The sequence below is a fragment of the Cyanistes caeruleus genome, chromosome Z (genome assembly GCF_971803275.1).
Source record: "Cyanistes caeruleus chromosome Z, bCyaCae1.hap1.1, whole genome shotgun sequence".
Taxonomy (NCBI): Eukaryota; Metazoa; Chordata; class Aves; order Passeriformes; family Paridae; genus Cyanistes; species Cyanistes caeruleus.
Window position 1 is genome coordinate 8,101,924 of NC_141732.1, and position 22,419 is coordinate 8,124,342.

Sequence of the window (22,419 nt, forward strand, 5' to 3'; positions counted from 1 at the left end):
GCTCTGGAAGAATGATCAGCTTTCTAACTGGAAGTGAATAAAACCCTTTTTTATCAAAATTTTAATAAAGAAATTTATGAATTGCTTAGCTTTAGAAACCTGTGACTTGACTGTAGCTGCTTGCTCACTTGCAATACACATTTGGCATGCAAACATATAGCAATCCCCTACTTAGTTAGGAAATTTTTTTCTGGTTTTTGTTGTTTTAGAGAATGAATGTAGGGTACAAACATTTTTCTGACTCATGATGCTTGGAGGCAACACCATCTGAGCTTTTGAGGGACAAGCAAATTTCAGAGGAGAATGAAATACTCTTTCTTCAGCAAACACAGACATTCACACATTTCTCTGCTTTTTAGAAAGTCAGAAGTCACAAGCAAAGCTGTCCACACTACACACAGTCATTTGCTGCACCCTCCTAAACCATCAAACACTGCTAATATTTAGTTTTAGATTAAGACTCACCTGAAAGCATCCAGACCCTTGAACAGAAAATATTAAGTAAACCACGTTACTCTCCCAAAAGGCTCCATTCAGCTTCCTTTCGTTACTTGGTGTAGTGGACCATATTCCCTTCTGCTGAGAAATATCAATGTTTTGCAGGTTGCTACTTTTCATTATAAAGTACCGAACTGGCATATTTTGTCTTGGTGAAGGAGATTTGCAACCCTGGAAAAAAATAAATTAATAGTAGGGAATTTAACAGTAATTCATCCATGAGGGGCAGAAAACAAGTAAAGTAGAACAGGACTAAAAAGTCTGGTGATAAATTAAAAATGGTTTAAGACTGACACACCTTGAGATGACACAAAAATTAATCATCCTACACTGTAGCCTCCAGCACACTACTCACATATCTTCCTCCAGAAAACATGTTTTCTTCCTTTTACATTGTTGGAATTTAAAAGATGAAAGACTCAACAGGAATTACTAAATCCTTCAATGAGTACATGAGGTTTCTCCTCAGTGATCTCTTTAGTGCTACTGCAGTTTACTATTCAAATATATAGGGACAACTATGACAAAAATCTCATTAAAAATGTGCTCTTTAAAAAGAAAAGAAATTCAACCACATTTCTTTAAAATCTGGTTAAAATAACCATCACAAAAAAACCCAAGCAGTCATAATAAGGCAGATAACACAGATAACACAATACTTCAAGAGAATCAGTATCAATGTATGCTATTACAGAAACAGAGAAAGGCAGAATCCAAAACCTTCGGAAGTGTACATACAATATACTAATTTAATTGAAAAGAATTAATATACCTTCACTGTTTATTAGAACAAGTTTAAAAAAATACTATTTTTACTGTATTAAACTAGTGTAAAAAGGATAATAAGTCTAAATTTTAAGTTCCAGAAGGAATTATTATGCAACTGTTATAAATGAAAAGTTATGTTATGTTCCTAATTTATCAGTAAAATACCCAGTATTTGAAGAATGTATCAGCAAGAAATTCTATTACTTCTGAAGAGCAGGGTGATACGTTTGAGAACTCTACCTTTCCAGATACTGGAGAAGAAGGACTAGCACAGGGGCTGGGATAGCTACTGCCTTCTGCAGGTTTCACTGAGGATTGAGCTAATCTGTCATCTGAGGATCGTTTGGAGAGCAAAATGTCTTTTTCTTTGTACTTCTTTGGCTGGTGGAGTGCGGGAGATGTAGATTTCACTGAAACCCTAGAAAGGACATACCTTGAGTTTCACAAGCAGTTAATGCACAATTTACACTGACCTGTCAGCCTACTGCGTGACCACATGTATTACAGCAACTACAAAATATATTATAACTAAAAAGCCCATACTGATCATGTGTTGTTTTTTAATGCTACTGTTAAACCTCTTCTGCTACTTCTCAAAGATCACAATTCATAGACAATATTCCTCACTGCTCTCTCAAACAGCAGACTCATGTATGAAATACTTCTCACTGGGATTACAATGCAGCATACAACAGTACAACACCTTTCAATGGTATTTCCACAGTTTCCACCTCTTTATTACTAGCAGAAATTTAAGTGATGCTTGTATACATAACCTGCAACCTAGAGTGAGCAGAAGACCTCAACATCTTACTTTTCAGCATTAGAGGTGTCAGACAATTCAGTTTCTGTTGAGCTTTTCCTACTGTTGGTTGACTTCCATGTAGATGCCAAAGGAAGTTCTTCACAAGTCACAGGTCTTGGTCTCTGGCCAATTCCTGAAGGCTGCTGCAAACCTGCAGACTGTTCTTCAGCACTCAGAACAGCTGTAATTGCTCTTACAGTTGTTTCATCAACCTGAGACCACGGTTTAGAAGGAGCTCGCATACGACGCAGGAACAAACTGTGCCACTTCTGCCTAAGTTGCAACAGCATACCAGCGGCCTGTAATGAATTCCAGTTCTGTTAAAGACTGATGAAAATTAGATCAAAGAGGTAATCTCTTTCCTTTGAGGCAGCAACTGGCATTTTAATATAAACAGGGTTCAAAATGAAAGGCAAGACTACAATCTTGGGGAGGGAGAATAACTCATATTTAAACTAAGATGTTAATTTATTTTCTTTTCCTTGGGTGCAGGGTTATTTTTGAAACATTTCGTTTAACTCTGTACTAGACTTAACACTGTATTGTAAATCCACATACTTTTTTTTCTTTTTTAATCTTTCTAGAAAACCCAATCTTTTCATACTTAATGCCCTTCCCCTCAAATCAGTCTATACTCATGCACTCTCCATACCTGAGGGAACAGGGCTCTAAGTGACATTTTCTTACACACACTTCTGTCCAAATATGATGACTAAATTCAAAAGACTATAGTCTAATTCCCATGTTATCAGGAATGCTTCCATTAAAATACATTTTTTTAAATCACTCTTTTGGACACAGTATTATTATTATTATTAGAGCTGGTAAGCTTAAGTGTTTCATGACCCACAAACTACCTCTTACCACAGCAACAGCTCCTCAATGACCTAAAGACTTCTATTTCAAAGAGGTTTTTATTTATCCTTCCAAAATCTGACAGCAATTTTCTTTTGGCAACTCCAGCTTCAAGTGCTCCTTTTTGATCTGATTTTGGTTATCCTCTCAGAGAAAGAAAAACACAATATGCCAGTGTGACTGTTCTCTCAGCTCCTGCTCAGATTTTGGCTATCTCAGATCATGCAGTGGCCTGATGGAGCACCATGCAGGCAGGACAGGAGGCCAGAAGGAGCAGAAGGGCCATTATGCTGCCACAGTCACCTGCAGCTGTCTCCTACAGCCATTATCTTTTGTCTGGCAGTCCCTTCAGAATCTGCTGACTTGTGGAAAGGGACCAAACTGCCAAGCTCAGACATACAAAACATACTGCAAGAAAGGTATGATACCTTTCTGGTATATCCATCCCCAGAAAGTTTTTGAAGCAGATCCAGCAGCATCTGGACTGCTGAGGCTTTCCTGCTCCCTCGTGTGATAGACAGTTCACCCACACCAAGTTGGAGGAACAGGGATAAGCACCCTCACTGTTGACTTAGGTGTCTATTTTTTATGTTTTTGCTCATAGGGACAAGAATTGAAAGGTATGGGTGATAGGTTAAGAAACCTTGTAACTTGGATGTTGAATACATGAATTCACGTTACAGACAACTCTGGGCCAAAGCAGATTGAAGCCCTTTAATTCCAGACGAGCTCATGAAGTAAAGTTAAATCACGGAATATGTAGTCTGAGAGATCCAAACGGAACATGACATTCTTAGAGAAAGTTCTTGGCTACACAAATATTACAAAAACCTTTTTACATCTTTTTACAATTCTTCTACATGAAGCAAACCCAGGGCGATTTCTTACTTACTTCAGGGTCCAGTTTGAGATGGAGCCATTCATCCAGCTTCAGTAATGCCAGATGAGCAGTTGTTTTGTCCTCCATCTCACTGTCACTGCTATCATTAGATACTCCTCCCCCTGAATTAAAGAAAAAAGGTGCATTAGCATTTCTGTATTTTTTTCTACTTATATACAAAAAACAGAACAGTACTGTATTACCAGCAATAAACATTTTTCCTTCTAAAACTGACTTTAAAATGTAAACATTTGTAAAACTACCTCTTCTTTTCTGCAAATACACTGAAAAGTCCTTGCTCCAGATAGCAGCAATCAAGTAGCCAGATCTGCTGAACGTCCTGCTACTGTACTAATGTGATCTGACTCAACTCATGTACCTTCATCAGCATTCACAAGCCACTATCCAACTTTTGCCTAAAGCAGTTTGTAAAACCACATGTGGCTTTATTTCTTAGTAAAATAGCAGATTTAAAGACCTAGTATACATATACATATCTACACATGTATGTATTCATATATACATATGGCTATTAATTAGGAATCCTTATTTTCCTAAAGTGCAATTCTATCAGCATTAACACTATTCTACAGTTAACAGTTTAGAAGCAAAACAGGAAAGCTTCAGAAATTAGTTGGACATAGAGTTTGATTCAAACTGTGGGAACTAGCAGCAGTTATTTTTGCTTCCATTCCAAGAACACTCAATTTAAATAAAAAATAAAAAAAAGGAAATTTCTATATATTCTCTATTACTTGTGGTTAATAGTATAGCTGATTGACATTAAAAATTATCAGTAGAACATATCTTGAAAATGTGTGTGTCAGCTAGAAGCAACATGACTTATTTGCCATACTGATTGTTTCTAAATTACTCAGTTTGAATAATCTAGTTCAAAGTATCAAATAGTCTGTAGAAAAAGAACATATATACTACACTTCTCACTACCAGTATTATCATTAGACACTGTGGCTGCATTATTTTCTTACTAACTATACTGAATGAATGTGTAAGGAATCCCAAAACTGCGAGATTTGTTACAAACTATTTGATACAAACTGCTCCTGAATAGCTATAGGAATTATAACACTGTTGTTTTCAGAATCAGCCAATATATGTATTAAGTATTACTTAAAAATAAGCCTTCCTTGTCACACACCAGTGTATACCAATGGAAACATCCCAAATCTGGGCTCCAGTATACCTCGAAAGGTTGAAGATGCCTGCAAGGCATTACTTGGCAGTCTGGCTGGTCCACAGAAGAGGGACACGGTGACAGGTGTCACAACAGAGCAGCACCTGATGTTTGCTGTCTTGTGAGCTCTTGTCATTTCATCATATATAAGCCAGTCTGTAGGGAGAGCCTGGATGGCTGCAGCCTGTCCATTTGCTGGGGCAATCTGTGCAAGAGAAGATAAGACTAGGCTATTATACCCGGTACCCATATTTACTGTAAATTTTAACATATTTCCCATTTTATCCAGAGATATTTGTGGATGCCTCAACCTGGCAGTGTTCACAGCCAGGCTGGGTGGGCCTCCCAGCAACCTGGACTAGTGGGAGGTATCCCTGTCCATGGCAGGAGGTTGGAATGAGAGAAGCTTTAAGGTCCCTTCCAACCCAACCATTCTATGGCTCTATATTTTGAGAAATAAATACATGTATAATAATACACATATAAAAATATACATGCAAATAAAAATTTTGAGAGAATTCAACCAGATTCAGAAATTATCCTACCATGATAAAGTATTTTGCTTTAAAAAGAAAGATTTTAAAAAAGTTTCAGAGTAGAACTTCTTGCTTTTAAGAGTAGGGATCATTATATCTTTAGAACAATTTTATAACTAGGGGCATTTTTTTTGCCATTTTGCCTTGTTCCATCTAGAGAAAGAGCTAATTGAAACAACGGGGGGAAAAAAAAAGCCCTCCAACTTTAATCAGCTGGTTAGTGAAGTATTTAGAAAAAGTAGAAAAGTTAGAAAAGTATATTCTAAAGCTGTAGTGTTAAATGCCCATGCTGCTTTTAAAGCACTGACAGCTAGAAAAAGACATTTCTAAAACATGTGATAGATTTTAGTGCTCTTTTTTGTGAAGTATAAATTCAAAGTGATTTTACCTTTTTATACTGAGTTTGACCAAGAACAGAGGTAGGATGAAATCGCACTTTCTTCTCCTTTGGTTCAGTCAACACCAGGCTTTCTCTGTCTACATGCACAAGATTGGGATACATCCCAGCCACTAAAGCAGCTTTAATTACAGCCCAGTTCTCAGAGTTAGTATTAACATCTCTAATATCAGCTCCTCCTCTGGCTCTCACAAAACCTGACAAGACAAAATGGCGCCATGTCAGCTTGTGTTTGGTTCTCAAAAGGAGTTTGAAAATGAAGGTGAAATAAATTACTTATGTGTTGCATTTTTTACCACTACCAACCTTAACAGCACCAAGAAGAAACCATTGCACTGAAATCCTTCCTGGTAAGAGTTTCATACTAACACAAAATACAATTCTTTCTACAATACAAAGATATTTCCTATGGGAATATTTTACTAAAATATAAAGATCCAAAGAAATTAATCTCAACAGCGAAATGCAGTGGCATGTGGAGATGAGGGTGCTTTCAGTTAGATCAGCCACACTTCCTCATCTACACCATACCCTGCATGAATGCGTACATGAAAATGTGTTTCAAATTAAGTAAGGAAAATTACAGTGGTGAACATGATTTTTGTTACAATTTCTATATGTTATAATTACAATTTCTATATTTGTTATAATTTCTATATGTTTGACTTTAAAATAAGGGTTTTTTTGAAGCTCTTTACCTGAGGCTCTAAGCTGGCCAAGCAACTGTGTTCTCATTCCTACAATGATTTCCATTGTGGCTTGGGATAGGAAGTTCTTTTCACAGAAGGCTCTCTCCCAGCCATCACTGCGTGCCTTCTGCCATGCCTGAAAACGTTTTTACATTTGCTTATTAATTTGATAAGCTAAAACTAGAACATGCATTTTTTTTTAAAATTACATTTATGTCAATAAAATAAATGTAAGACCCACTCTGAAAGTAAATGTATCAAACTAGATTCTTTTTTCTGTTCAAGAATTAGATTATCTTACCTGCTCACTACAATGATCATTATGTCAAGTTAAAATTATTAATTTAATAAAGATTGTTACATTAAGATCATGATTTGAAGATCTCAGTGCAGTAGCATGTAAAAAGGCACATTGTTGGAGCACTCAGAATTTTGTAAGGTTTGAAAATATCAACAAAACATACCACAAAAAGCGTTCCCTCACAAATTTATGAGTCCAATATACAGGAAAGCCACCAGGCAAAAATAAAGTCTTCTCCAAGGATGCTGCTGACTGCAACACAAGGACTTAATCACAGTGCACCACTCTAATATCCAAGTAGATTGATGCATTATTTACCTTGATTGGGTGATCTACTGTGATTAGTACTCTCTGAAATGAAATATTACCTGGAAAGCCCTGAGCAGGGCCATGTGGTCACTGAACGTCCCTGCAGCAAAACGCTTCCTGCACAGCATGGCTGCACGCTTTTGGGAGGCCAGTGTGGGCAGCACAAAAGGGTCTTGGCAGGCAAGAGCACAGGCAATGGTCAGAACAGGATCCAGGCACTTCAGCACTACAGCATACAACACCATTTTACCAAGGTGTGGCTCTACAGGTAATTCAGTGAGGTGATAACCAAGCTCAGTGAGATCTTCCCAAGCGTCCATGGCATCTATGGTCTATTTATAATCAAACAAACAAAGGAGAGGGGGACAGGGACAGTGAACTAAATCAATTAGCAGTGAAAGCAGAAAGAATGTGAATATTGGACATTAACTAGACTTGCTCCCAAACACTTAAAAAAACAAGTCAAACTATTAACAGAGACAAGACTTTGAAGCACTCTCTTTCCTTGACATGGAAAAACATATCCTCACACACAAAATGAAAACAGACAATAAACAAAAAAATCCAAAACATCCTTAAGTAATTAAAAACAGCTTCAGTACAAACTGAAGTAAGAAAAATAGACTGCTACACGAAAAATCTGGAATCAAACACAATTTCCATGTAAACCTATTCCTTTTCTGACCTTAAGCATATGCACAGCATTTCTCACAGTTACAGCAGGCGGAGGATCAGGAGCTTTCATAAGAAAGTCTACAATTGGACAATTAATTGGAGCCAGAAGTTTTGTGTACAAACAAATCTCCTGCAAGTTAAAACGCAGAACAAAAAAGATTACCAAGATTTGGAAAAAAACCCCAAACACATGATTTGTTGCAATTAATAGTATGGCTTGATGACATTACATTTTTTAAAGTTATAATTTCTAAGTGAACATGCACCTGAAGCGGCATTCTTAGAAGTTCTGGAGACTGAAATTCCAGCATATTCTGAAATCGGAGCCTGCTGAAGAGACGAAAACAGACTCCAGGCTGACAGCGCCCAGCCCTTGAAAATGAAATATGAAAAGTTGTGAAAATTAGGATTTCTTTATAAAAACAATACCAAAAGCCAACAAACAGACACAGAAACTTAGAATGGGAAAGTAGAAGCAGTTCTATGAAAAAAATGTTGTTAAGACACACAAAAAGTGAGAGTTTTCCTATCATGGATTATTTTTGAGAGTGTGGCGATTTTTCACTGTAATTTTAACCCAACACTGAGAAATCTGGAGAAAGAAAAACAAGGTTTATCTAAGTACAGTGCTGTGGGTATTTTTTTAATCTGACCAGTCCAAATCTCAATCATCCTTTGTTGTAAGGAATCTAAGTTGCAAATTTCATTTCTTCCTCTCACATCCCCTAAACATAAGTGACCCTTGGATTAAAAGACAGAATCAAGATTAAATAAATTGCGAGTGGATGAACAGAGACAGCAAATTCTCACATTCATGCACAAATATCTGTAGCTCAGATGCCAATATAATTGATTTAAGGGGCATTTGTTGCTACATAAACTTCTGAGCCCTCACCCACATTGTTGGGAAGAGCATGATCATGGCCCGTTAAGCCATTGATAGTTTGGAGAAAGTGAAATAGGCTGTCCTTTGCCAACAGAGAATGTGGGAAAACAATCCACTGGACACTGTGACTGATGGTGCTACATGGGAGAAAAAGAAAGGAGAACAAACTAATGGGGGGAAAACAACCTAGACCTTTGGGAAAATGCCTTTCCTACAACTTAGGAAATGATTCCAAGGAAATCTACTCGAACAAGTGTTGGCCATTGTCCAACATGACACTGGACTAGGCTAAAAACAGTTATGTTGTCTGTTTTATTCTTAACATACAGGATGGTGGATATAAAATTAAATAAAATTAAAAAACAGTATGAGACATTTATTACCTGCCTTTTCTCTGGATAGCACTGGCTTTTGAAATCCACCCCATTTTTAGCATTGTAACACGACTCAGTGCATCTAAAGACTTCTATAAAAACAAAGAAAGGAACATAAACTGAAAATTGAATGGGATACATGAAATTAAAGTTACCAGTTATTTAGATTACTAACAGGAGTTTTCTAGAAAGTGTGAAACAGCAATATATACAGCAGCTTATGGCACAAAGGTATCTTCTCAGTTTCAAGCAAATTTATGATGTTATCTCCTTTGCAGTATCTTTGTGCTACACAGTTTTCAAAATTAAACGTTTTCTAGTCAATAGGTAAATGCAAGCCACTAAAAGGTATGTTAGATCTGTGTTCTGAGATATCACAAAGCAAGCAGAAATACATTATTATACTGAATGAAGTTTTCCTTTTTATCTCACTTGGAAATTACCAACTTATTTTCTTAGATTGTGTAAAATTACAAAAAACCCCTTTGTTTTACGAGAACTTCAGAAATTTGGTGTGCATATCACCTATAAAATCCAATTTCATTCTGAAAGCCATACACTAGGTCTAAAATTGTCTTATTATGTTATCTCACTTTTCTTGGACAGATGATTTGGGAATAAGCCCCCAACACATCAAAAAAAGTGCTTAAAAACTTAATGGATTATTTTTGAACTTGATACAATAGCAGGACGAAAGGAACTCCTAGTACTCTCTAAGTCTCAGGAAGGAGGTGGTCTGAACTGAGGACTTGTTTTAAACATCAAACAGAAATACTAAATTACAAAAGAAAAAGATACATCAATACATCAACCTACATCAGCTTTTACAGGGTTTTTGTACAGCTAGGTATTTACAGTACTTGTTTTAAAACAAACAGATGTTGGAACTTTCCAGTGAGGTCTGTTGCCTGACATGCATTAGCTCTCAGCCTACTGTAAACAAAAAAGTTCTCCCTAATTTATGCACTGTGAGTTTTAGAATTGCACTAGGAAAATTTAAGGCAGTCATACCTCTTTCACCTTGCCTGAGTCAATGACAAACACAACATCATTGACTGTTATGCTGGTTTCCGCAATATTAGTGGAAAGAATCTGCAATGAAAAAAAAACAAAACCACCAAAACTATAGTAACTGTAAAAGCAAATGCAAAATAGATCATTGTAGCATTTGACAGTCTTCTGATACTTGCAATTTTGCGGATGCCAGAAGGTGGAGTTTCAAGCACTTTCTTCTGATCCAAAGTCTGCACACTCGAATGAAGCATGAAAACTTGGTATCTAATGCAAGACAAAAAGCACAATTTAAGGATTCTTAGAAGAAGCTATGAAAATCCAGAGAAACTGAAGATTTTACCTGTGAGCATTATCAGCAAACCTCTTGTCATCAAAAAGAATACGGTCCCTCAGGTTCACTATCTCATCATATCCAGGAAGAAATATTAAAATTGCACCTGAAAAAGGAAGTGGGTTTACAGAGAAAAGCAGAAAATTCAAATACATATCAGTGCCATGTAAACTAGCACTAGGAAGGTTTTAACTTTTGGAGATTTCTGAAAAAAGAGCATGATTCATCAGAAGCCAAATCCATAACCATACACTGGGAGTGTGGGTAGTTACCTACCTGCATCACAACTATGACAGATGCTGTGAAGTAAGTGCATTATCAGATCCAGATCCACTTTTTCATCATCAAAACTGTGATGATAAGCTGTCAGTAGTTCTCTGTCCTCTGCACTAAGGTCACTACCACTTTTCTGGACCAGGGAACTTTCATCCAGATTTCCAAATCCAAATGAAGCACTGTAATAGAAAAATACACAGACCAGAGTCAAGGCTCCCCACTTTGGGTTTGCATTCTGCCATCAGCTCAAACTTAGATCAAGACCAACATGACTATTGGTCTTGAATTCTAATTTTTAAGTGTAGCAGAAAAGAATCATCATGCTATTATTGTTCACTGATTTAAATGTTAACCAAAAAACACATGCCAGTTCATTTTTTAGTGTTAACTTTAGTTTTCTTAAACTTCATTGAAACACAACCATAAGCAAATGAAAGTATAAAGATACCTCTCATTTATGTGTTCAAGGAAAAATATTTAAGAGATACATATTCTCCAAGAATTTCCCACTAGCAGAAACTACACTAAGAGAAATTATAATAAATATAACCTTTCAAAAACAGTACCTCAGCTATGATAACTGTAAGCTAATAAAAAAAAAATAATTCTTGAATGGCCTAGCGTACGTTACTTCTATAAAATTTCTTTAATATGTCTATTGTGTATAATCAATACACAAATAAAAACACATGACAGATTTGTTTCCAAAGTAGACATGTGAAAATAAAATGGTACATAGTATAGAATCAGCAAGTTGTGCAAACGTAAAAATACGATACTGAATGAAAACTTTTTTGTTATTTATTTTTGAAATATTCCTACTCTCAAAAAAAAAATAAAAGGCATTGCTATTTAGTCCAGATTTTACAGCATGAAAAGCTAAAACTGGTTCTGATTAAAAGAATATAAAGCTCAAATTTCCTTTCACCATATTATACAATTCTTTCTGCAAAGCAGTTACAGCTTACCTGTAGGATTCCAACAGATCAACAACCTCTGTCTGTCCAAATCGCCTAGCCCAGTCCACAGCCATCCTGAAAGAGTTGCACAAGTATTTTTATTAGATTTTTCACTTTGAAAGATTAATATGAATAGCACATCAGGTGAGAAGACAATTGACACCAGACCTTTGTATCCATTCCAGTATTCTTATCAGTATTGTTATTGCTGGATCTGCAACTTTCCGCTTGAAAGTGCTTGAAAAGGTGTTAACAGCTATCTGATTTTTAGGTAACTGCAGCTGTTTACCACAAAAGAAAGTCAGAATTTTACACAGGAGTACCTGCAAGGTACAACGTTCACAAGGAAACAAAGAGGAAAAATGGGAACACAGGACACAGTCTCAAGTTGCATCAAGGGAAATTTAGGCTGGATGTTAGGAAAAAGTTCTTCAAGGAAAGAGTGGTAAAATACTGGAATGGTCTGCCTGGGGAGGTGGTGGAGTCACCATCCCTGGATGTGTTTAAAAAAGACTGGATATGGCACTCAGTGCCATGGTTTAGCTGTATTAGGGCATTGGTTGGACTCGATGATCTTGAAGGTCTCTTCTAACCTAGCGATTCTGTGATTCTGTGAATGTGCACTCCTTTAAAAAGCCCACACCAACATGCAGAGATCAGACCTGCCTGTTTGCAGTACCCTTTAAGTCATCCAAAAAAGTCATACCCCAGTATTTTTCATCAAAATGTGGGAAAAAATTGGGCTATTTCATGTCTTTCAGAAGCTGTCCTCCTCACAATGCAGTTCACTGTTCTACTTCAAAACTGCATTCCTTCCCAAGTTTTTCAAGTGTTATTACCAAATATCAGACTGTTGGAATCCTAATTCTTATCCTGTTTGTATGAAGACATACTTTGTAACCACAAAACTTGAGTTTTTACAGATTCACAAATATTTTTACATGCTAAAACATATTTAGAAACCTAACACAAAGATCTTCTGATATAGGTAATGCCATGAAAGAAAGAACTGCCAAACATTTTGGTCCAATTCAGTAGATTACAGTTTTTCTGCTAACCAGTGTCTTAAATAAGACCTATCAAAAAAAAAAAGTTTATAGCCCATAATCAAGACTCTGTAGTTAAGAATTCAATTTAGAATTTACAGAAAACAATGTGATTAACAGGAGTTACAAACTGTTTAGGCTGTCAAAATCTATAGTTCTTACAGCAGTGTGATGAGTTAGCAAATTAATTTAGATATGATAGAATTTTATCTCTCCTATATTGACAAATAAATCTTTTTGTTTCTCTGTTTGTTTTTACCAGCCATTGGATGATTTGCAGTGGATACTTGCTCCCATACTGATCAGCTGTTCTACTTGACTTAAAAGGCCTCTCCCGGAAGAAATCATCAGAGCAGTTGCACCGGTTTCACTGTGCCTATAATCAACTGAGAAGTAAAAAAAAATAAATCAGCAAACCAAATAAAAATGTTATTTCTTCATCTAAATATAGTACAAATATTGCTTTCAAATTCTAGCCCAAAGAGAATTTGTTTCCTCACTTTATCTCTGCAGTCAGTCCATGTGAATTCCACACTGTTTTAGAAACACACTTCTTTCAATACTTCAAAACAACTACCTAAACAATTCATTAGTTCTGCTAGCCCTATCCATTTATTCAGTAGGCATCAGAATGCAAAGGCAACAACATTTGAAACCAGAGATAAAAGCAGCCATAGAAATGTAAGTAAATTTGAGGTTCCTTTTTTCTTATGTAGTAACACAATAAACTTACCACTGACATTTTCAGTTAAAATAAGATGGAACACCTGAGCAAAGGAATCAGTATCTTTATGCAACCAGATGTCAGAAAGACAGGAATCCATTTCTTTTACTATCCACGGTTCAAGGCAATTCACATCTTTTTCAGTCTGAAGATAAAAAGCCATTTTGAAAGATTAATCTCTTCCTAGAGTTGTCTTTATTTTCATACATTACCCACAAAGAATTTGAATCGTTAATTTTCCCACCAGCAATCAGAAATCCAGCACTCAGGTATCAGTTAATGCACTGACTGTGTCATATGTACTCACACAATGGCAGTTGAGCCATTTGAACAGAGGAAAAGTTGTGTACAACCACCATAACTGAAGAGCACACTTCAGCTAGAGCAGTTCATCCTAAAAGAGTGATCTTTAAAATACATTAATATCCTGAGAGACTCTACAGCACTATCTTTGGAAAAAGGATTTTAAATGGCTAGTATTACAACATAAATATAAATGTCTCTTCCAACAAAAGGAAAAACTTACTAGTTGATTAAATACTGTGTCACCACCATCATCCAACCATTTGTACTCCTGATTTGCCCTTGGAACCGATTTTTGTCTCCGAGATGCCAGTTTGTTAGTGTTTTCTTGAGCTGAACACCACTCAGCAAGAGTGCTCTTCTGTGTCTCTTCTAGAATGCAAAGTAGTCCCCAAGAAATTTTTAAAGTCATCTTTATGATCCACTGTTTTCTACTAAAAAAATAGTTATAGCAGGTCAAAGTTTTACCTATTCAACCTCTTTTATTTAATCTTTAAAACCTGTTTAAGGTTACCTAAATTGCACGACTGCAAACAAGGGCTATAAGAACAAGACAAACCCCACTATTTTGGTGTTTAACCCACCCAAGCTTCCATTATTCCAAACTACAGCATTCAAAGGAGTTTCCAAAGTAATTACCTTCTACACAATCTCAGCCCAGATCTTTCTTCAGAAGTAGAATGCTGAAGACAAGTGATACAGTCCCTGCATGTAACAACTTGTTTTTGTACAGGAGTGGAAGAAACAGTAGAAAAAACCAGTGTCTTAACACTTCTGTTTCCAGTGATCAGAGCTGAGCACTGTGATAAATATCCACTTAGGACTGTATGTTACAGCTTTGAGGTTTGCATTTTTAAATTTTTTTCTTTAAATCATCACTGGGATCATTACTTTCAATTGCCAGGAAAATTTCTGAAGTAGTATCTACATATCAGGAAAATCAATCCACAAACACCAGAGGTTTATGTCCAAAAAGGAGACAGAGAAGTACTTTTACTTTATTTGAATAAAGGGATAGGCCATGGAGCATTCCCCTGGGGTCTCTCATTTTTGGATGATGCAGCCTCCTTTTTTTCCTGATTTCCCGGCTGCATGTCTCTCTCTCTTTCCCCATTGGCTGAGGTATTTGAGCTCAGACTTCCCGGAATGCCTGATACCTAAGATTCCCTGTATAACCCTCCCTCTTAATTTTTAATTCTTACAGAATTTATGTTTTTTCTCCATTGTTTCTTTCATCTTTCAATATTCAATTTCATTTATCAGCAAACCTACAGTTTGTTTGTAAAGGTAAATATCTTCTTCCCATTCATCAATCAGTGGAATCCTTCCCATTGTTTCTTTCATCTGTCACTGATAGTTTTATCTACAAGCAGATCCACAGCTTGTTTGTAAAGAAAAACCTGTCATTTCTCTCATATTTCATCAACTGAAAATCAATGATGTTTAGCTCAAGAGTGTTAACACTTATAAAAATACATCCATGCCTGAAGAACACAGTGAAAAATGTTACTAAAGGAAACAACTTGTACGTTTTATGCTAGATGTACAAAATCCTGCCTGCTTTAATAGCTGCACTTTAACTTGCACCCAAAAGTACAGAGCAGCCTATGCCTCTTTAGTGTTCATGTGGGCAGAGCCCACAATTATATTTAACTCTACACCATAATAATTATTAAAAATATGACAATTATCAACTGAAAGCAAAAAGAATGTAAGCACTGAATCTAAGTTATTTTTTTGCATAAAGTATTTCAATAATGTAAATACTGAGAGCTTAAAGATACTTGCTGTCATCTAATCACGTCTCATTTAATCTCCTGACTCTGGTATTTTAACAGAAAATAATCCTGTTAATTGTTTATTCAATCAATCAATGATTCTCATTGCCAACCCTTACAATTAACAAGGCCACCAACCTTGCTGCTTCTCTTTCTTGTACTTTATCATCTCTTTGTTTGTATACCCAGTGCTTCGTAAAATGTCCTCCAGAAACATCTCTTTAACTTCAAAAGGTCTTCCTTGGACTAAAAGTATTAAAAAAATCCATAAAAGACTAGCTATTCATTAGCTTCACTTAAAACATCTATTTTTTTTTTTTATCTTTGCTGGAGTTTTTCTCAAAATTATACAAAACAAAACATTTCCAAAGTAAAATACTACCTTTTTCTCATCAACCTCTTCAATTTTATCATGTTTTATAGCATGAGATGTTTTTAAGATTGACAGTTATTAACTACAGATTTTTTTAAAATGAGAAAAAGAAAACAGCCATTTTTGTTTAGGGTTACAAACAAGAACTCACCAAGTAAGCCTGCCACCTGGATTAAAAAGGTAATTAATTAACAAGCAATTAATATAGCTTTGTGCAAGGTTCCACAAGGAGACGGTATATCTACATTGAGCTACTTTATTTTCATGAGAAGTTTGTGAGGAGATAGACTTATCTCCGTGTCCTCAACTAGTTCAGCAAAGTTAGGCTTTCTTTACTGAATGCTTCTTGACAGGTGACACATCCCAGTGGTCTTCATATTTTAGTAATTTATCCTGATTTCTTTTCCAGTATGACTCTTTTGTAGACCTTATCTGTAGACATTAAAGACTGCTTTTTGTGTGAAGAATTAAAATCTCTACATTTTGATTTCTTGTCCCCTAAGCTGACTTTAGAGCACTTGGGATTTTCCTTCAGAAAGAACAATCCACAATTCATGTACTTGTAGAAGCTTTTAGAAGCTGTCACAGAGGAAGTCTTCCAACACTGATGACAAACTCTGTGTACTACAGCAATCCACAACTACAAAATGTTGGTTTCAATGGTCAGGATTTTGTCAACCATACTGCTGAAGGAGAATCAAACCTTTTTTATTACATTAACAGACCAAGCTGCTTCTTTTAATTCTTAAATTGTCAAAAAAAAAAAAAAAAAAAAAGGAAAAAACCGTCTTTTCAATTGCTATTGACCACCATAAGCACTGTGATAAACTGGAAGCCACACAACACTCACAACTGAGGCTCTCCCTTGCAAAAAAAATTCGGAACATGAAATCATGTGCAATTTCCAGATTCCTGTCTGCAACAGGTTGCAAACCTTACTTTAATAGGCAGAAATTCAAAACTGGGAACTAGAAACAAACACTTCTATCTGCAAAAAAAAATGAAAAAGAGGTTTCCTTTTCACAAACATTTGCTAAAATAAACCAGTAAGTGATCCCACACATTTCCTGGAACTGTTGATATTTTTTTTAAAAGGCTCACATGCAGATAATCTACCTAATTTGTGAAATATATAATCTATCTTAAAAGCTACTTTTCAAAACACATTAGACCTGGACATCATTGTTGAAAGAGAGGATTGCAAGGTGCCAGAGGAGGTGGCCCATGCAGAAAACCTGCAAGCCAGGAGGGTGGGAACAAAAACCCAAACCCACAAAAACCCTCCATCTCCCACACATCTACATTTTGCCTCTACTGAAGTGTTAGAGGACTGATTGCAAGAGAATAGATATGCTGAAGAAAGTCTCACCCCTGATAAATTGCAGGTTGGGAACAGCCTTGCCCTTAATAAGGTGTTATAAAAAAGCGGGTTAGCTATTTGAGAGGCAGCTGGAGTTTGCTGGCTGTGCTGTGAAGAGGAAGGGTCAGGTGGCTGTGTGAGGGACAGAAAGGAGTTAGCTGGTTGTGCAGAAGAAGGAGAGAAGGAATCAGTGCTGTGTGGAGCTGCCCAAAGGAAACTCACAGAGAGAAGGATAAGCCAACAGTGTCAGTTTGCATCCACTGCCCAGTGGTGTCAAGCACCAATGCTGACAACTGGCACCCTGTGTGAGGACAAGCACCACTGCTAAAGGTCAAATGAAATTAAAAGAGCAATAATGGTAACTTCTCTTTGCATCTGAATGTAATCTAACTTGCAGTTAACTGAGTCTGAACATAAACTAAGAGAAACCACATGCCTCTTCTGAATATTCACCTAGATGAGTGGCTACTAATGTCAATTAAATCAAAGAATCAGGTGGTTCAAGCATGAAATCAAATCTATCTAGGCCTGCATTTCTGAATTAACAGATACAGTTATCTGTGTTTATCCAACAACTAGTAACAAACTTTATGAGGCCTGAAGAATTAGAATCCATTGTAATGTATTAATATGCATCACATTCATACAGCTCCTAAGTCCCATATCAGCATTCAATAACCTTTTCCTGCTTCTTGACTTAACAGGGGAGGGGAGCATATGCAGGACATACCTGCATTTACAGAACTCCCAGTGATTAAAACACTTCACTCTGAAGTAAGTGCAAACAGTTAAGAAACAGAAATCTGCATACACAAAGAACAAGGATTCCATGTGTATTCCTCATGTGCCTTTACGCAGAATAGTTAGCTACAGTTCAATAAGATCTGTGAGTCTCAAGGCAAGTATACTTATATTTTAGAGTTAAAATAAATACTTACTATGTATTACTGGGCAGCTTCCAAAATACCTAATAAAGAGATTTGCATCTAGAGCAGCACTAGAAATAATTAGTTTTAAATCATTCTGCTTCTTCAGCACATCTCTCAGTTTTATTAGCAAGAAGTCACTGAATCTATCTCTCTCATGTACTTCATCCTGTAACAAAAGGAAAAAAAAGAAGAGATAAACATCACAGATTCAAAACCACAACTTCTGACATATAAAAATGTTTTTAAAAAATATATGTATTTTTGGTGGCATAATACAGAGGCCTTAAAATATGTAAATCTAGTTTAAGTAACAGGGTTTTTTTTAAAAAAACCTAACTATCTATAACCAAAAACTGTAAGACAAAAACTTTAAAATGTTTTTATCAGAGCTGAGTGTATTGCAATGTTGAAGCTGTACCTTAACTTCAGAGGCCAAAGTGATTATCTGAAACCTCTTTGATTTTGTATTTGAAGCTGAATTTCAAGAAAATGCCACAAACCACAAATCCTACATATCTTATTTTAATAAATTCTCACTTCACCACTGATGAGCACTTAAAGAAATGTGTGACACCACATAATCAGAAAAAGACAGACTGCTTAGACAAGTCATACACAAAACCTACACATTAAGGCACATAACTGATTAATCATCTTTGTCATTCTTCTGTTTTGTTTTGTAATATGAATGAATGAAACAAGGACTCAAATACAAGGCTTGTAGGCTGCTGTCAAGAATGCACAGATCGTTCTCATACTTCTCAAACTTTGATAAACAGGAAGGAACCTAAACTTACCATGATTTCTGTCACTTTGGCAGCTAGCTTATAGCTGCCAAATAAATTTGACAATATCAGATTCCCAAACTCAACCAGCTTGGAAGTAAAACAAGACCCCAGGTGGGGCAGGGATGGGTTGGATTCAGACCCGAGCAGGGACCTCAGCCAGTCATGTTCAATCCAGAAAGCAGACATATCACTGGTCAAGGAGCTGAGAGGTGCTGAAACCTCAACCAATGCATTCTCTAGACCCAGGAGTTTTGAATAGACTATGTAAGTGGGTTCTGAACAACAAAATGGGCTGTTTGTCCAATGAGCATGGACTCGAGTTGTAATGTCTGTCTCCAACCCATGACCAGCATGTAACAGATTTCTTTTAATCTTCAGTACTTAAATCTTGCCCTAAACATTCCAGTTCCCCTTATTTATTAAATTCCACAATAGGAATATTAAAATAATCATAAATGAACACACCTGAAGAATTTGCTAGAATTAGTCTGCACATTATCTTGAAAACACTGGGCAAACAAATGGACTGAAAACCTGGTATTGCTAAAACAAACACAAGATAACAGAAATTCTGACACTTTCACATTGAACCATTCAATGTAAGCCTCCCTAAGGCTTTTCTGCTGGCAGGGAAGTTCAGAAAAATTTACACTTCTGTCCTCCTCAACTCTGCCTGATTCCACAACTAATTATTGGCATGAAAACAAAGGAAGATATTCTTACAGGAAAAAACACAAACACATAGAAAAGTACCAAAATCCATAAAGCATGCATACTACTCTAAGGACACAAAGTTTTTGAAGTTGATTCAGATTCTACCAATTAAAAACACCTAAAATGCTCAGCAAATTTAAATAAAACAAACAAGGACCTAATTTTCCAAAGCAATACATATTGCTCCACCCCACATGAAAGACCACAGGATGCTCACCACAATAACATGGGTCACGGTGGAGAGGGTGCTGTCTCCTGCCATCAGCGTGCGAAGGAGCATGTCATTAGTGCAGAATGTTACCAGTGTCTTTGGAGAAACCCTATGGAACAGATCACAGAGACAACTCAGGGGGTTTGCACCACTGAAAGGCTGCTAACTTTCCATGGCTCAAAAATTAAAGCAGCTGCTGACCAGAAGAGGAATTACAGCTCTCTCCCCAAAAGACTCATGCACTAGTTTAAAACCACTTGTTTTTAAACTATGCCTTTTCCCAGACATTTCCTAACAATTCTTAGTGCTTGTGCCCCAAACCTTGGATTGGATAGCGGATTAATTGAAAAAATAAGGATAAAATTTTAATAAATAAGGAAGTTAAACAACCGTGAGAACCTCTGCATGTCATTCAATTTGCTAGAAAATTCCATGTGGACAAACAGGTTCCAGTTCCTCAGCATATCATGGATACAGCCTTTGTATTTGCCTACACGTGGAGGGATGAGCCTGGCTGGATGCCAGGTGCATATCCAAGCCACTCTATCTGTCCTCTCAATAGGCAGGGGAGAGAACACAACAGAAGACTCACAGGGTCAAGAGAAGGAGAAGGAGAGACATGGGTCTTTCTCAGGTGGCAGTCTTCCATGAGTCCTTCCCATGGGCTGCAGCTCTTCATGAACTACTGCAGCACAGGTCCCTTTCCACAGGGTGCAGGGCTTCAGGAACAGCCTGCTCCAGTGTGGGACCCCCACAGGGTCACAATCCTGACAGCAAACCTGCTTCTGTGTGGGTTCCCTCCACAGCGCCACAGGTTCTGTCAGGACTCTGTTTCAGCACAGACTTCCCAGAGGATCACAGCCTTCTTCAAGGATCCACCTGCTCCAGCATGGAATCCTGCACAGGGGGATCCCTGCTGCACCATGGACCTCCATGAGTTGCAGGAGCACAGCTGCCTCACCATGGGCAGCACCGTGGGCTGCTCTGGCACTTGGTGCCCCTCCTCCCCTCCTGCACTGACTTCCCCGTCTGCAAAGCTGCTTCTCTCACTGCTCTCACAGCTCTCCTTGAACTGTTGCCTCTCTTGTGCAGGTTTTTCTCCCCCATTTCCCACTGTCCCAGAGGCACTACCACCATCATAGATGGGCTCAGCCTTGCCCAGAGACAGACCTGTCTTGCCTGGCACCGGCTCTGTCAGACACGGGAAAGGCTTCTGGCATCTCCTCACAGAAGGCTCTCCCACAGCTCCCAAAGTCTTGCCTTGCAAGCCCAACACAGTACAGCTGACTGAGTCACAAAGTAATCAGCTGGTTACTCTGGTTTTACAGGAGGTCAAAATACTGAAATGTTACTGTTCTATATCTGGGGCAGAGTTAGCTGTCCCAGTAGAAACAGCAATTGTCACTACTTTCTCTGGTACTGTCATCCTAAAGGAGCTGAAAAGCTCCTTTGAGCTGTACTCTACAGATCTCCTCTGGTAGACAGTTAAGAAAATTTTAAAGATTAGACTTCTGTGTTAGTATAATCATCTCTAAACATCTCCACTCCAGATATTTTTTCTCCACAGCTTAAAATATTATCATCTCCCCCTTTTAGTGTTCCTCTGGAGTAAGTGTATTGATTCTTCTCAAGCTGGATTTTCTACACTGTTTCCAGTAATTCTTCCATTTTGATCTGACTTCACTCTTCTGCCAGCTTAGTACTCCCATACATTTGAATTCTTATTGTGGCTTTGTTTTCAAGCACATTCATTTTCATCAGCTATGAATCTTTGTTCATTCAAGAAACACGACCTTTTGTCATCTTCTTGTCACTTAAATCCCAACCACTGCCCCTTCCCTGAAATGTCACTGGCTACATGGTGCAAGGATGTAAAAACCCCGCACAATTCACTCATGCTCTGCTTTACAAAGTCATCAAGTGATACTGAAATTTCCACTTTTACATCACTTCATGTTTTAGACACAAATGCTTAAGCAGAGTAAATTTAGCCCAAACTAGTCTGCTAAATAATGCACAGCTTCATCAGTCACTCTGCAATTTTTCTTTTATGTTCTCTCTTTTATGAGCCCTATCAACTCATACATAACATTTGTTCCAGCATGCTGGTCTTCCACCTACCTTGAAAGCTTGCAGAACTTTTGGATCCATACAGGTTAAAAGCAGAGAGGGGAAAAAAAGAGAGGAAAGTGTAGACTTGATCTGAAAATCAGACAAGGATTTACATGCACACACTCCCCAGAAGAAATCAGTAGAAAGCACTTGAAATTCAGTTCTGTAAGACCACGTACCACACAAAACTGGTGGAAAACACAGGAAGAAAGCTGTCCTTTTCACTCTTAAGTATTCCTCACCTGCAATAACATATCTCACCTATAATTCATGGGTTGCATCCCAGACATGCTGCAGTCTAAATGTACACAGGATACATGATACCAATACAAG

At 37.2% G+C, this 22,419-nt stretch overlaps 1 protein-coding gene across 3 annotated transcripts in view; it reads right to left on the reverse strand.

The window, feature by feature from the left end:
• LOC111941710 (3'-5' RNA helicase YTHDC2-like) overlaps nt 1-22,419 on the reverse strand; it is a 31,347-nt gene that overhangs the window by 3,610 nt on the left and 5,318 nt on the right. For all 3 annotated transcript variants that reach the window (XM_086868087.1, XM_023944882.2, XM_023944881.2), the window contains exons 6-27: nt 19,981-20,083; nt 18,271-18,427; nt 15,738-15,845; nt 14,045-14,193; nt 13,528-13,663; nt 13,054-13,180; nt 11,758-11,823; nt 10,790-10,968; nt 10,523-10,619; nt 10,359-10,446; nt 10,180-10,260; nt 9,178-9,260; nt 8,175-8,280; nt 7,919-8,038; nt 7,293-7,565; nt 6,633-6,759; nt 5,926-6,131; nt 5,011-5,206; nt 3,819-3,928; nt 2,081-2,370; nt 1,507-1,684; nt 466-669 (exon numbers count right to left, since the gene is read on the reverse strand). In XM_086868087.1, coding sequence (XP_086724213.1) covers nt 466-669; nt 1,507-1,684; nt 2,081-2,370; nt 3,819-3,928; nt 5,011-5,206; nt 5,926-6,131; nt 6,633-6,759; nt 7,293-7,565; nt 7,919-8,038; nt 8,175-8,280; nt 9,178-9,260; nt 10,180-10,260; nt 10,359-10,446; nt 10,523-10,619; nt 10,790-10,968; nt 11,758-11,823; nt 13,054-13,180; nt 13,528-13,663; nt 14,045-14,193; nt 15,738-15,845; nt 18,271-18,427; nt 19,981-20,083 — 3,184 coding nt within the window. The remainder of the gene's footprint in view (nt 1-465; nt 670-1,506; nt 1,685-2,080; nt 2,371-3,818; nt 3,929-5,010; nt 5,207-5,925; nt 6,132-6,632; nt 6,760-7,292; nt 7,566-7,918; nt 8,039-8,174; nt 8,281-9,177; nt 9,261-10,179; nt 10,261-10,358; nt 10,447-10,522; nt 10,620-10,789; nt 10,969-11,757; nt 11,824-13,053; nt 13,181-13,527; nt 13,664-14,044; nt 14,194-15,737; nt 15,846-18,270; nt 18,428-19,980; nt 20,084-22,419) is intronic.